Consider the following 16,677-nt stretch of genomic DNA (forward strand, 5'->3'; position numbering starts at 1 on the left):
AACAGAACAAAAGGGGATGATCTTGATCGCTCGGCGCTAAAAGTATGTGCTGGAATTAGCGATGATGACTTATTTCATGTCTCTTCAACTAATGGGCAGGACAACATATTGATTGACATCTTATTTTTATATCACCTCAGAACCCGATATATCATGTGACACGAGAAACAAATGTTGCACCTTACAAACTGGGTTGGCGAACAACCATACTTCATTGCAAGGGATTCAGCGCGACACGCTATCGTCGTCTCAATTAGAGGCACAATGTCTGTTCAGGATTGTATAACCGATTGCATGTATAAACCTGTGTTATTAAATGCCGATGTAATCGGCCTGCCTCATCTCTCTGGATGTCAGCTTCATTGTCACGCGGGTGTAGTCACTGCGACGAGCTTTATCCTTTCTGACCTTGAAAAACATGGCATTCTTCATCGCCTGCTACTCGGAAATACATGTTCACTCGGGTCCAAACAAAAGCGCAAACATTGGCATCGAGATGATGTGTTTGGATCCAACCGATTTGGCGGGCATCAAGGGTGGACACTTGTACTGTGTGGCCACTCTCTGGGGGCGGGAGTGGCAACTGTACTTTCACTCCATTTACGCCAGACATTTCCTTCTGTTCGGGTCTGGGCTATCGAACCCCCAGGCGGGCTCTTATCCGCTGAACTCGCTGCTGCTTGCCGAGAATGGACAATCAGCAGCATTCATGGGTCTGATTTGATCACGCGACTGTCAGGGCCTTGCTTGCTAAAATTGAGACATGACCTGGTGGACTCACTGGTCAGGTGTAAAGTGAACAAGTTCACACTTTTAGCGCGCCTCTCCTGTAGTCCTGATATTGTTGAACCTGATGATTTTATTATGCAGCCAGGAGATCGTGAAAACGAAGCCAATACATTTCGTCAGGAATTCGAAAGATTTCATATCCAACAGATTAAAGACCGGCCGCTCATGGTAGCACCGCTTTATCCACCTGGACGCCTATTGCATCTCTGCCGTATTCCCAAAAACAGTGGGAGTCAGCCTGTACTTGGATACGAATACGAGGTTCGATGGATCTCTGCGAAGGATTTGATGGCCCAGGGCTTACTTGTCAGCAGAAACTTCTTTACCGACCACTTTCCAGACAAAGTAGTCGCAGTCTTGTCCGAGCTATCTATGGTAAAAACCCGTAATACCTGTCCCATTATCTGGCCCAAAATTCTAGCAACTCTCCACTTATGCTTGACTAAAGCTATAATCACCCGTTGTAACAGAAATTCCGCACTAAAGACCCGACGCTCGACAAAATCAATCGATTGGGGACTTTTATTCAAACCGAGGGAAACCATGCTGCCCCGCCTACATAGAACATTCTCTGCAAACAGAAAGACGTTTTTGTCTCAGATGACGAGGGAATCACGTGCACAAACACAATGTCGTCAACGTGTGGAAGCTTAGGCAAACAAAAGACCCGTACAACTGCGAAATCGTCTACATTTATTGAGCAAAAACTAGTAGTGTCGCCTTATGTCGACGTATTCACTTCAGCAATGTCACATTTTCTATATCTATTGCACATCAAGTATTGTTTTTCTACGGTTCACCAAAAAAAAACTTAAAGGTCCTCAAGATCGCAGCGCTATTAATATGCAGCTCCTTCATATAGAATGAGTCCTTCCCAAACGTACTCATTTGCAATTTGCAGGACAGTAAACTAGTTTAATGTTCCTTCCTCGTTTCCAAGCCTGAGAGGCCCACGACTTTGATTCGATGCTCGAACTCCCAAGGTTTCCAAGAGGCCATTTGTGAGACGAGGCGGAGTTCATCCTTCGCCTGCGCAACTAGCTCTTCTATCTGACCAACCCCGATCGAAGACTCTATATCAGTCGGGTTTAGTGTTTTCTCGATGATATCGAGCCGGCTCTTGTATGTCGCTTCTACAATCTTCCGGTATCCCGTTCCTTCGGGAATTTTTTTCTTCACTTGGGCGAGCATCTCCTTCACAACAGTTGCCAGGGCTTCCCTTGCATTTGGTAAGGCCTCAATGCCCACTATACCAGTCGTATGCTTGTACGGTATCATCGCGGTAGATGAGTAACGGATGCTCATAGGAGTTTGGCCGCGGGGGGGGGGGGGGGGCGGGGGGGGGTGATTTACGCGGGCTGGCAGGGAGAAGTTCTTTGCAACCTTCGTATCATCTAAGTGTTATCATATATGAAGGTATATAAAAAATATCATTAAAATATCCATAGACTATGTTTCGTATGTACACGCAACATCGAGTTTTATATGTGTATCCGTTTATCAAGCAAGGGTTTTAAAGGCCGCATCCCAGCAGCAAGTTAGGGAAGAAAATAAAAACGGAGGTTCAAATAATAAATACGAAGGTACGAAGCAATGCAAGGTACACACGTACATACGAATATAGAAGGTAGTCTACCTTCGTATGGAATACCTTCGTACGTATATATTAATAATAATACCGTCTTCGAGGATAGAATACGAACCTTCATTCGTAAGTTTATTTCGAAGGATGTATGAGATTATTAATCTCGCTCTGATAAATAATAATATTATAAATACCTTAGTTATTAGTTCGTATATATGTAATACGAAGATATGATAAATATTTTATGAATGATAAATATTTATTTATTACCTTCGTATTTTAATAATAATATGAATGAAGGAAAAATAAAGAGAAAATGAACGATCGATGTTGTTGTTGGTCGTTCATCTCCAATCAACCTTACTTTTGAAAAATCGTTTTCAAGCGGATCTCGGATGGACATCCGTTCTTAGAGTGTTCTTATTAGTGATGGGCATTACTACGAATCGACCAAGCTGATTGCTCATATATAGAGAGTGCGTCTTTGATACGAAAAGTATGCAAACCCCGTTGGTTATTACCTTCGAAGGTAATAGCTATCTAATAATAAGCTACCTTCTCGAGCTAGCTAGAGCTATATTTATAGAATGCTATAGATAGTATATAGAATGCTATAGATAGTAGTGAGCCTACGAACGAATGAAGGTGCTTTCTATTCGTACGGCAGTAGATTATATGTAGCATGTATGTATCCATAGTCTACCTTATTATTCTTCGTAACATATCTTGCTTTGCTTCATAAGTGTATATATGCACACGAAACCCTTAACAATTACACATATATTGCTAGCTAGCTAGCTAGATATATAGGAGGTTAACCTTCTCTTTGCTCCAAGAAACGGGGCCGCTGTCAACGCCTGGAGAATGGGGGGAAGCTGCGGCGACCGAGTGGACGGACCTTGGACAGCTGCTTCCGTCGCGGAAGTGCACAGACGTCACACCGCAAAAACCCAGTGCCTGGGTGGCATCGGGAAGGTGAGACCGCGCGCGGAGGACGCGCACACAACTACCTTGAGTCTAAATTCCCACCACCATAAACTAATCTTGGCACGCATTTGGTGCTTCCTTGTTCCGAAGACGGGAGGCCTCGCTGCCTGCACAAAATAGTGGGTCAGATTAATTTTACAATCGCGGCCGAATCAGAGGATAAGGGCACTGCCATTGGTCTGCAAGGCTGCCATCCCTTGAACCAGCAATATAGTGAACCCTAACACGTGGGCATTACGCAGCAAATCGCGCGCATGCATCCAACGTCTCAGTTGGGACACTTGGCACACGTTTCGCCATGCGCTTTACGATGATCGGCCTTGACTCACTTGCTCCTCGGTTTGCTTGGAGTGGCCGAGCCAGCAACCACCTTTCAGCTGAAATTCGCGGTTCTTGAACGAACTGGACACGACGTGCCAGTTCGACTGTTCACAACACCATGGGCATATGGATACGTGTAAAATTCTATCTGTGTGTACCATAGCTATGGTCTTGGAACGGATGCCGCCGAGGAGCGCATAAATGATGCCGCTGGCTAGTGTTCAGTCACAAAAGTTTGAAGACATGCATTGCAGAGGTAACTAACACGCCATGGGGGGAGCGTATGCGGATCAATTTCTTCCCGAGGGGCGCAAGAGTGCCAAAGTGCTCGCATGCATCGCCGTTTCTCGATATGCAAGGATAAAGGCAATTGACGGCGGTGAATCAGAGAAGGACTGCCAGCTCATGGTTTCCGTGGTATGACGCCAAAAAAATGGAGACGTGAAATTTTTTTCCAAACTCGATGCTGAACGAGACCAAGAAGCCCTGACGCGAGAAATAAACGCGGTGGGATTTTGCATCTCCTTCAGCATGTGTGTACACCTCACAGAAAAGCGTTTTGGATATATGCCGAGAAGGTGTCTCTGGTGAGCAAAAGATTCAGCATGCATCCTCCTCCGGTCCCGAAATTTGTGGCCAAGGCAGTGTGCCACCCGAGGTTAGGTGCATGCCCTAGGGTCCGGTGATATCGTAGGCGTGAAGTGGCCCTTGCACTCAACGTGGCAAGCTGCGCGCACATGGCCGTGGAGAACATGACTCATACGAAGGTAATAGCGAGCTCCAAATCCTACTTCAAAACGGAGGGAAAGTTAGTGAGCATTCTTTCACGTAACACTATTCGTGAATACAAGCAAAGTCACTCAAGATCTTCACAGCGATTTGACTCCACCGCGGGGAGGGAAACGTCACCAACTCCACCGATAATCTGCACACTAGTGTCACCAAACGCAGCCAACTCGCGCGGTGCTGTTTTCCCATCTGCCTTTATCTTCACGCATACACGCAAAATGTTTGCCGCCGAAAGAATATGAAGTGGGCAACCTTTACTTGTCTTTCTCTGAGCCCATCTCTCTGTGTATGACTGAAAGTTATTTCCGAGAAAGATGTGCGATCGAAGAACACCTGGATTTACCCAGTTTGCCTTTAACACGTTTTCATACAGGACAGCTTCACAGTGTGGCATGAACCAAAAAGTCGGGTCTTTTGTGGGCTGAGCATCTGGACCAGCATATTTATCACATTCTTCCCTTGTTAAGAGTGTCGAATTTTCTGAACTACAGTTGCTGGTATTGTAAGATTTATTCGGTTGGTTCGGATGATCGACGATAGATCCAAAGATCTTATGAAGGGACCCGACGAGCTCTTTATCAACTGGCGTAAACACTGGGTCATAAAGCTCCACGGCCGAAAAAGTGAGCCCAAAGTGTTCTAGTAAGATTATTGCGAAAGAAAGCTGCAAGCGAGCATCAATTGAATTCGAAGGCGAGCCTAATCCGAGAATGATGCAACGACTTAGGTTTGTATTCGAACTGGTTACCCCAGAAAATTTCAAGTCTTCGAGAAAGGTATTGACAAACTTTGCCCCGCGGAGCTGAGAGATGGAGCGCCTTAACAGATCGATGGTGCGCTCTAGCGTTACACCGGGACCGTCCTCGCTGGGGCGCACGTCTGCATCTATCCGGGCCTTGAGCGTTGCGAATGCTGCAAAACAAATCAAAAAGAGAGGCGCGACTTTCAAGAATGTTCGCAAAGACAATAAACGCTTGGGACTGGAGGACTGCAGGCGATTCTAACCATCAATTCCACTGACTTACCTGCAGAGTTCATCCTACGGCAAGATTTTCTCCCCACGACGGTCCAACCTAGCCGTGTTCAGTTGCACAACAGAGTGATTAAGACTGCCGAGACTCGCGGTTGACTGACTGATCTACTCACCGTCCTCCGACATTTGAAACGACGTTCACTAGCTCGCTCTAACTAATAAGCAGAATCGTAACCTTGGGAGCTACTGATGAAGATGATAGCGGCTCGCCCTTCACTAAGTCTGTCCGTCATTTTTTTGCGGTAGGGTCCGGGTAAACTACAAAGCGACCTCACCAGGAGGGAAATGCGCAGGAACCTCTCCCCGTCGGCCCACGCACGCGCAAAGCTACCTCCGTAACTATCACCTTCTTATTGTAGTCCGAAGGACAGATTATTATGCACAACATGGCTGCTGTGTTGAAGATTATTTTGGGGGGTACAAGTCATCCTTACTTGATGAGTTGATTTCCCCATATATATACTGACGCGCGCCACGCGCTGACAGGAGCGGTTTTCAACATGAGCAAGATGCGCTCTCACATAGCCGCTGACGCGCGAGTAACAAGCGGCGCGCTGTATCTTTAGAGTCCTCGCCGTGTCTTTAGGGGTTTGGGGTTGGGCTTTCAGGGTTTAGAGTTTAAACAGCCGCGAAGCGGCTCGTCGGCCACTCCCTATTTACATCAATTTCCTGAAGCATGCCACGCGCTGCAGGCCCCTCCCTCTAAAAAAAAAATTCATAACGCAGATGCACAACATCCCACGTTAAATACCTTCTTTCGATAATAATAAACACGAGGTACGAATGAAGGTAACTTTTACCGAATGAAGCTTAATATGCCACGAGCTTTATTTATTTTCCCTTATTTCAATTAGCCTACTCCAGCCTGCCAGCTGCTGCCTGCTTTATTTCTTGATTTGTTACATGTATTACACATAGACTATATGTATGCTTCGATTCGTATGTACGTACGAAGGCACATTATTTATTAGCTATATATATGATATCTATCTGGATATATGGAATACAAGCAATGCAAGGGACGAATGAATGAACGAAGCGAAGTAATAAGGTATGGAATACATGATAATCTCTATCCATACACGTGCGTGCTATCCCTTAGAAATATCATATATATACGTAATACGAAGGTAAATAATATGTCGAAGGTATTACGTATGTACATATGACTTATATATATATGTATTCTGGATTTCAATCAGGTTGGAACACTTTTACGCCGATAACTTATTATAAAATGACAAGTTATCACCTTTAACTTTGGAGCTAAAGGTACCATTGATTTAATCGTCGTATGGTAACATATATAAGTGTAACATAGTTATCAAATTCACGTTCCAACGTTAAACTCAGACTCATCATCGTTTACCTACAGCGATACCTTATTATTATAAGGTATCGCTTTAGGTGTTCCAACCTGATTGAAATCCAGAATACCTTCGAAGTAATAAGGTATATATATACCAGTTATTATCATGATTATTCCTTCTGCGAAACACAACTATCTGGTTCGAAGGCTGGGAGGTTCCATGCAACGCGTGCGACGAGATACGTCCAGCGGAATCGATGACAAACGACTAATTCCAATAATGCATATTGGACGGCGGCGTTAACGTCGTGTCCTGACCGCTTCCGGTAGCGAGAGCACCGTTCAGCGCTTCGGATATGCGATACAAGGAGAACTACTTGTGAAACTGTTGTATTTTGCGACAAACTCTGAAGATGCATTTTTCAACGGCTTGGTATCATCAGCCTTGCTTTGTTGAGCGGTGGACACTGTTGTCAGTAGTGCTTTTGATGCAAGTGGAGCTCTTCAGCTGTGTCTTTACAGATGCGCTGCCGGAATTTCACTTATACCCGTCAAAAGGATCGGCCAACACCATCTTTAAAATAGGAGGCCCAGACTATCTGAACTCTTCACGCACCCGTTTTCGGTATGGCCTTTTATGTGGCTTTCACTCGTCAGTTTCTTTTCCAACGCTGATATTCTCTTCGCAGAATCGGGAACCAAATATTTTTACCATTCGGGTTTGAAAAAGTCGGATACGAATCGATAGTGGGTTTAGAAGTTTCGTCGCTCGAAGGCAGCTTTTTTAGTGTACAAGTGACTCGAAACGGACGCGATTTTTCTGACACTGGTATCTTGTTTCAATATGGTAGGATTAACTAAAATATAACTTAAACCGATGCGCGTTTGCTGGATTTCGTTGTTAATCTTGTTGAAATTCAGTTCATGCAACTTTGAATGACGTGCATCCAGTAAAAGTAATGAAAAGCGGTGGAACGGTTGTAACGGTAATAAGAGTAAAACAACGATTCTGTAAGTTTGCGAGACCATTTCCTTCCTCGACAGATACGCGGCAGTGGATTGTCAGACGGGTACTATTGTCGCTCAAATGGCCTTCCAAGCATTCTGGTTGAAGGAGCATCGACGTCTTCTGTACTGATGAAGTGTGAAATTTCCATTATGGAACATGCAGAGCGCTCCACATCTCGTATTTTCATTTCAGCAAATCCAGATCTTGGCCTGCTGTCCGAAGGCCAAACGCTCCACTTGCTAGGTCTCCCCAATGATTTAAGTAGTTTTGTACCATCACACTTAATCTTGCTTTCAAAACAGAGGAAGCAAAATATTCGCGACTATCTGATCTCGAAGTGCAGCTCCAAGGTTCGCTATCATTTTGACTTTTTAATGATTCCGGCAATGAGAGCATGGAACATTTTATACACGCACACACATCTGCAGTATAACGCTGCTCTCCGCATCATACGGAATTGCACTCCTCGATCTCATCAAATCTGAATATAATTCACTCAGGGTCCCTCTTTACCGATCAATCGGCGTCTGTGTGGTGCAAACTGGGAAATATATGTTCCTTGGGTCGGATCATATCTGCGACGCGGTGAGAGGACATTTTAAGGACATTTTAAGTTTGATGATCAAAAGATTCAGTTGGCCAAACAACTCAGAATGAGCTGCACGGATCAAATTCGGCAACGTGAAGGACGTCACTTGCAAATATCAATGAATCAGGAAAGCTTCACGAGGCGACTGACTGAGGCCAGCCTTGAGTTTTTCATTCTCTCTGTAGGTCGACTTCACAATTGTTCAGGACATGCACGTCGCCCACGTTAGAGACACAGTTAGAAACAAACGCGATCGCGAAGAAGAAGAGCACCGCATTTCCGAACGTAAGAGTCGAGTCGCCCTTTCGAGGTTCCTGGATGCAGAGAGAGTAATCAATGCGAGATACACGGTACAGAATACAGTTCCAATAAAACCCAATATTTTTATGACACCGTTTAGCCAGGCTATTTCCATCGCCAACACAATGTTACAATTTCATCATTATTCTGACTCATCAGTGTCGTTCACTTCTATGTTGCCGCCAACCATCGACTCTCTTAATCCAGCCGTTGGGACGTTTGGAGGCGCTCATATGACCTGGTTGACTGGCAAAAATTTTGCAAGTTCATTAGTTCATTTCTTGTCATGTTATCTCGATCTGACTAATTCTTTGTGATTTGCTGTAGATAAATGATGATGTATACAAGTTGCACTGCTCATTTGGGAATATATCTCAATCTGCCCGTTTCATATCATCATCAATCGTCACTTGTGATGTTCCCATGGTGCTAAAGGTAATTTTTGAAAGGAAAATATACTGTTTCTGATCCAAAAACGCACGTGAGCCTCCTGTTCTGAGCCTTACGTTAACTTGCAGCATGGTTCGGTTGATCTCACGATATTGTCCTCATCGACATCGTCGGGTGTCCGAACAGAGGTGATCAACGTCGATTTGCAAGAAACTTCAAACATCATTTCAAAAACGTCCAGTGGCTCTCATGGTGTACGTATTGCAGGCCGGTTTACACTACACACTTCTCGCCCGTGCTCTTGTAGGATCACTTGCACCAAAACGGGGAACTGCGAGGTATATAGATTGATTATTTTTGCATCATCGCTTGGGATGTTAGTCGTTGAAAAACTGCAGGGGTGGTACCGTACTTCATCTACGTGGATCTGGGTTTTTCAACTCATGGGATTTGAGGTGCAAGTTCGGAAGTATTCAAGTTAACATTGCATATGTGAGTGAAGCCGAAATACGGTGCTTTTCACCTTCACGAGCTCACGGGGAATCCGACATGCAAGTCATCCTCAGCGGTCGACATGTTTGCGGCGCGTCGGCGTACATGTTTGTTGTATAGCGAACAAAGCGCACTGATGAAGCCCCCAGTATTGAAGAGATTGAAACCGGCCTTTACACGTACATGACATTTCATTCGCAACAAGAATATAGGTCAGACACGCTAACAGTGGCTGCTGGAAACTAAATCTATAGCGCACTGATGTGTGCAGCTCACTGCTGTTGACTGGCGCTTGTGTTTGAGTTGCTATTGCACTGAAAACCCTTCTTTAACTGCGTGTCATGTAGCTCCAGAATCAATATCATTCGCCTGATGCTTCATAAACATCTGCTCTTCTTGAACCATGCGGAAACTCTTGAGCTTTTCCTGATGAGTCAACGCGGGATTTCAAAAGATTCCTGGCATTTTCGCAGTAAGCTGCATACCACAAATCGTTTCCTCTTCACCTCCATCAGCTTTGCCGAATGCATGCCATGAAAAGTGCGAGCTCCCTGTGATAAGGAAGGACGAATCATGAAAAAATATTTAAAAGAATGATCTGTTTCAGCTTGCCGTGATCCATGGATGCTTTAAGGCTTCGTTCACCGTCATTCGTGCTGTTGTGTCGACCTGCAAGTGCTATGTGACTTTCTGAAACGAAAATGATTAAGGTTAGCTCCTACTGTTAAAAGCCTCTGCACGCAATCTTTGGCTTCTGAACTAATGTGGTTCCAAAGGTAGTCATCCATGGAGTACTCCCCTGATCGAATCTTCTGAAATAAAACCTGAAGATGTACGCGTCAATGGTCTAAACTGGGACTTGTGAGTCATCAGAAAACTTTGGTGAGCTCCACGAACCTGCTCATCCTCAATATCAAATGGTGAGTTGCCCTATGATTTTTCCAGAGCATCGTCATCCAATAGTTTTCACCAAGCAAACAGTGTAGCTATATCTAACCGTCAAAAGGATATATACAATAACGCCAATGCTCCACATATCAACTGCAGGGGTGTACTGCGCGTCTTTTCACATTAGGACATGCTAGGTGCTGGAAAAGGCTTGTTAAAGTACTGATTTTTACCGTTTCTGAATTTGTTCCGATGTCCAGAATCTCTGGCGCAACATAAAGTGGAGAACCACAGATTGTTCGCAACTGACTGTCATCAGTGAAATACCTAGCATTCATGAGCACGTTTGTAAACTTGTATGCCTCTCTCAAAACATTTGCGACACACCTTGCAAGCCCAAAATCAGCAATTTTTACCTTGGCTTGAGGCGTCAGGTTTGATAACATAATGTTCTCGAGCTGGTGATTGCATCAGAGATGTTAATCCTTTAAAACATGTCATATGCACTGCTGCAGTCACCTTAAGGTCGCGGTGCACTATATTTCTTTGATGCAGGTATTCAACACCTTTCAAAATCTGTGAAACAACCGCACGCGCATCATCCTCAGAGAAACATCCGGCGTTCGTTATTCTGTATCTCAATAGGTTGACGATCCCAATCGAACGAAAATCCAAGTTTTTCACCTTTCGAGCAGCTCTCCGCCCGAGGCAAGCTCAGTCACGATGAATACTTTTGTTGGGGCAACGTATGTGCAGATTAACCGGATTATATTTTCGTGTTGAACCTGATCAAAGGAAAGATGTCGGACCAAGCTGAGACAGTAGACTATTTTTTTATAAAGCAATCATCTCGCCTCTGAGAGAATGTAAACCTCGCGTTCGAGACTGCTGTCCGAAGGAAAATACTGTGTCTTGTCTACTTCCTGGAAGGAGCTGTAAGCCTCTTTGTTTCGGAGGTTCTGTAGCCTACTACCTTAACTGCAACAAACTCGTTGCTAAGCCGATCAAGGCCTCTATGAACTGTTGCGAAACCTGTCGATACTCACGAACTGTAATATAAATACATTCGCGAGGCAAGATGCGGCCATACCTCCAACACCGATCTGTTCGATAAGCGTGAAGCGTTGGAAAAACTGTTCCGTGTCCTGCCCGAACTCAACTCGGCTTGACATCCCCTTTAGCTAGGAAAAGGTTGGGATGAAATTTCGAGCAGGCGCGCGAAGTCAAAGAAGAGATCAACAGGCAGGCATCGACTTATGACTGAGTCCCGGCATGCTCTGCCCTATCGTGCACGGATAGAACTGTCGGCTGGTCGAGTCATCGCAACTGAGGGGAAATATTGCCGAATTTCCCGCACGTTCATAAATAAATCCCTTAAGATTAGTCTACTACGTACGCGTACATATATACGTATATATATGGATACGTACGTATCACTTACGTATCTATTAGCTTCGAAGCAAGGTACACATATATATATAAATATCAGTGTAAATATCTACATACCCACATACCTTCATTATTATTCGTACCTTCGTTCGAAGGTATAATAATGTGAAGATATGTATGGATACCTTCGTCGTACGAAGGTATGGATATATATATTAAAATACCAATCAAGTAAGCAAGCAAGGTACGTTACCCTCGAAGGAAGGTACCTTCGTTCGTACCTTCGAAGGTATATATGGATACCCCGAATGAAGGTATTTAAAAAAATTCTCCAAAGGTCGAATCAATCGTCTGTGTGAGTGATCGTGTGGTGCGAGAATTCGTCCTCTGGGTGGTCGGCATAGCCGCGAGGCATGCATGCATACACGATACTATCGTTCGTACTAAAGGCTTGATTTACATCTTTTTAGGTCGTTGCGTCACCCTATCAAATATGTAAATGTAAATATCCAACCCTATTTAAATACCCGTTTATATGAGTAAACGTAATGTGACAACTATGAGACGCTGACTCAAGGTTCTCGAGCTAAAAATCCAAAAATGTTGACAACTATATGTAGCGCTAGACCATCGTTCTTGATTTAATGATGTCAAAAATGTCGACAACTATATGTAGTGCTAGACCATCGTTCTTGATTTAATGGTGTCAAAAATGTCAACAATGTATGGAACAGATAGACTATCGTTCTTGATTGATAAACGATACCAGGTGAGTGTTACAATAATAATGTACCTTCGTACGAGACAAACCTTCGACCTTGAAAAACTATACCAGGTAGGTGATTGTTACATTATTTATATGGAAGTTAATAAGGTGGTGTAACATCGCTCGGCTATGCTAGCTAGTAATACGAAGCAAAGGTATGGATACGTACACATATATATACTATCATATGTCCACATACATATCTTCGTTCGTATGAGTTTCGTATGTAGTTATTTATACACTGTTACTATGGATACCTTCGTTTAATAATCAACGAGAACGGACATCCGTTTAAACGGATTTTCAAAACTGATCGTGCATACATGTATGGTGACATTTCCAGATAACTTTTCCAACACTTAAATTCCGTGAAGGTTCGCCAACGTTTCCGCCGGCCGTGTGCCCCAGAAGTCAGCCCGCGCGCGCATGAACTAGAGAGCGGCGCACCCGCCTCCGAATCACAATCGCCCTGGTTTAACCGAACAACCGGTAGCTCCTACAATGAGCGGTATGTCTCCTCGATTCTTGTGATCAGCTCGTGCTCTGTTAACTCACGACCCGCCCTGGCCACCACGGAATCTGTATCGGGACCTGGCCCCAACGCTGTGCTCGTCAGCCCTCGGAGTCGGCTTGCTCACATACCGCACCATCGCCCGTCTTCGTATAAATAAACAGGACGATCCACAGGAACCCCGACGGATCCCGGGCGACAGCATCCCCCTGCGTCGATAGTGGCGGGGGCTCCGGGTGCTGGCCCCTCTCGAATGGGGCCAACTCCTGTTGGAGGGAAAGCTGTCCCTCAGCTCGGCCCGATGTCCACGAGTGCGCATCCAAAAAGCTCTGGGGGGGGCGAAGCTGGCGCTCCTGGTAGCATGATGCTACCGTCGTTCCCAAATTTGTCGGGCTCACCACCTGTTCCAGGACTGCAGCACATTGGACCACCTCCGAGTGGCCCGCTTTCAAGAGGGGTTGCCCAGCCAACTGCCCCACCAACCGTCCAGATGGCGAACCTCGGAGTCGGAGGTTTGCCCGGATCACTCAAACATCCTGGACTTCCCGATCGACCTATAGACCCCTTGGGACACTTTACCAAAGGCGGAAGTTCAGTGAGGTCTGCCCCTAACAGCGGCCTGGGTCCATTAATGCCTCCGGTATTGGCTCCCCCACAACCGCAAAGAGTGGGCGTCGCGACGTCTTCTTCCATTGGCCCGGCCATATTAGGAGGGTACCCTGGGGTGGCTTCGTCGGGACATGGCGCGTTTCCTTCGCCTGCTATTATGAGCACGACGGGAACGACGGCGGGCTTCAATGCAGGATTGCCTCAGTCAAGTGGTCTGGCAAGCGGGGCAGCCACGCAGCAAAATTCTTTCGTGGAAGAATTCTCCTCATTGCAGCTCGGAGGCGGTGGGTCTATGGGGGACCATGGCGCGGATCCAAGCCAATTTCCCCGTCCTGGGGACGACGTTCCGGTGCCAAATAGTGAGTTAAGCTGCGATCCACGATATCTTCGCCTCACGGTGAACGCATTGCCTGCCAACCAGGCACTGAAGCAGAGATTTGCTTTGCCTATTGGCTGCATGGTACGCCCACTTATTCCTGGAGAAAAGGTTCCCACAGCGCAATTTGGCAGCACGGGCATAGTTCGGTGCCGTAGATGCCGTACTTATGTCAATCCGTTCGTACATTTCATCGACGGCGGTCGAAGGTTCCGTTGCAATGTGTGCCAGCTGCCGAACGAGGTACCGGTCGACTACTTCTGCACGCTCGACGCAAATGGGACACGAAGAGACATTGCAGAGCGTCCCGAGTTGAGGCATGGAACGGTAGAGTTCATCGCAAGTCAGGAGTACATGGTCCGCCCGCCGATGCCTCCGACGTATTTCTTCGCATTTGATGTCTCTGCCAACGCGGTGTCCAGTGGCTTCTTGGCGAAAGCTGTGAATACAGTGAAGGAAACCCTTGACGAGCTTCCAGGAGGTGAGCGTACACATGTGGGCTTTCTCACTTACGACAATGCCATTCACTTTTATGGGCTCAAGCCTGGAAGCATAACACCGCAGATGATGGTGGTGGCCGAGCTCGATGACCCGTTTTGTCCGGCGCCAGAAGATCTACTGGTCAACCTTGGGGACTCGCGGGGTGCGGTCAACGCCTTGCTTGACATGCTTCCCAGTGCATTCGCGGCCACCTCGCAAGTGGACTCGTGCATGGGCCCCGCGGTGCAGGCAGCTTACATGGCGATGAACCATATTGGTGGAAAGTTGATGATGTTTCAGTGCACCTTGCCATCTTTAGGACAGGGTCGCCTATTGAACCGCGGCGACGATCACAGAAACGCTGGCACTGACAAGGAGCACCTGGAACGAGCTCCTGCAGACCCTTTCTTCAAGAAAATGGCGGCAGAATGCTCCAGACAGCAGATATGTGTGGATATATTTGCTACGGCATCACCTTATGGCGATCTCGCGTCACTTTCCACCTTGTGTCGGTACACAGGTGGCCAGTTGTACCATTATCCAGGTTTTCGACCTGAACGCGACGGATTGAAACTTTGGAATGAGCTCAGGCATAATCTCACGCGTTTTACCGCGTGGGAAGCAGTCTGCAGGGTGCGTTGTAGTAAGGGCTTCAGGGTTTCCTCTTTCAATGGTCACTTCTTCGTCCGTTCGATGGACCTCCTCGCACTTCCTGCCACGAATGCTGATGCTGCACACGCGGTGCAAATTGCGCATGATGAACAGCTACCAACCGGCAGCGTATCTTACCTACAGTGCGCGCTGTTGTACACGAATGCAGACGGCGAGCGACGAATCCGGGTGCATACCATGGCAGTGCCTGTCGTGCCAGACATTGCGTATATGTTCCGGAGTATTGATGGCGGTGCAATGAGTGCGTTCCTCACAAGGCTCGCCGTCGAGCGCGCTCTCACTGCACGCTTGCAAGATGCAAGGGAGTTCATGCAACTAAAACTGTCACAGTCGATGCGCGAGTTTCGGCTGCTCAATACGAGTGCGGCAAGGGCATTCAACTGCCTCATTTTCCCGGACCGGATGCGACTGGTGCCGCTTTTCACGCTATGCGCAGCAAAGTCAGCTGCGCTTCGTGGACAGACGCGTGATGTGAACGTGGACGAACGCATTCACTCGATATATGAAATCATGTCTGCACCTACTGAGGCTATATTGCGAAGGCTTTATCCCGCTATGTATGCCTTGCACGTCATGCCTCCAGAAGCTGGTTTCCCAAATCAGGCTGGCGCAATCGTGATGCCTCCGAGAACGGTGCTGGCAGGTGAAAGAGTTGACGCAAGAGGCGCGTATCTTGTTGATGATGGACGTCATTGTTTGCTCTGGCTCGGAAAAATGTTGGATCACGGATTTCTAAATGCAGTATTCGGTGCGCAAGGCCCTCCAAAGCCCGATGTAGACTTCGAGCCCACGCTGGTGGAAGGGATTCAGCTCAGTAAGCAAGTGTGTGGCGTGATCGGCGAGATACGACGAAGGGCTGCAAATGGATGTCATTGCACGCTGACAGTGATCAGGCAAGGCGATCCCTCGGAGGCCCTTTTATTCCCATTGTTGGTCGAGGATAGAGGTGCCGGGGGCGCAGGAGCCATGTCGTATGCTGATTTTTTGATCCAACTGCACAGACAAGTGGCGCATGCTGGTGGACTTCAATAAAACTTGTGACATACGAGCTTTCGAGATGTCGTGTCGTGATGAGCGAGATTTCCTTCGTTCGCTCGTGATGTTGGAATCTCACAGCGCTAAAGAATACGAAGGTACAAAGGTACGAAGGTACCTTCACCTTGTGCAAAAGGGTAACACGTTCAGCGACCTGTGTGGAGATTAATATAGATAGATGGTGTCCCTAGCACAAAACGGGCAGGGTACAATTTGTCCTGCTCAAGGTTTTACTCTGTCAGGTCGATTTTCTCAGTCTATTTTCTTGGTCTATATTCTCAAAACACCATTCTGCTTGGCCATAACTTTTACGACCGGCTGGAAGTGGCTGGTATTGCCCGATGGTATGTTACACCTT

The 16,677-nt window shown here is 46.5% G+C and overlaps 1 protein-coding gene across 1 annotated transcript; it reads right to left on the minus strand.

Annotated features, from left to right (window-relative positions):
• Positions 1-13,435: 13,435 nt before the first annotated feature.
• Positions 13,436-13,852, minus strand: MICPUN_55099 (predicted protein; the record flags this gene model as incomplete). The annotated part of the gene is made up of 1 exon (XM_002507513.1): positions 13,436-13,852. One exon carries the CDS (start codon positions 13,850-13,852, stop codon positions 13,436-13,438), a length of 417 nt encoding a protein of 138 aa, XP_002507559.1.
• Positions 13,853-16,677: the final 2,825 nt, after the last annotated feature.

The sequence above is a fragment of the Micromonas commoda genome, chromosome 1, assembly GCF_000090985.2.
Source record: "Micromonas commoda chromosome 1, complete sequence".
In the NCBI taxonomy this organism is placed as follows: domain Eukaryota; kingdom Viridiplantae; phylum Chlorophyta; class Mamiellophyceae; order Mamiellales; family Mamiellaceae; genus Micromonas; species Micromonas commoda.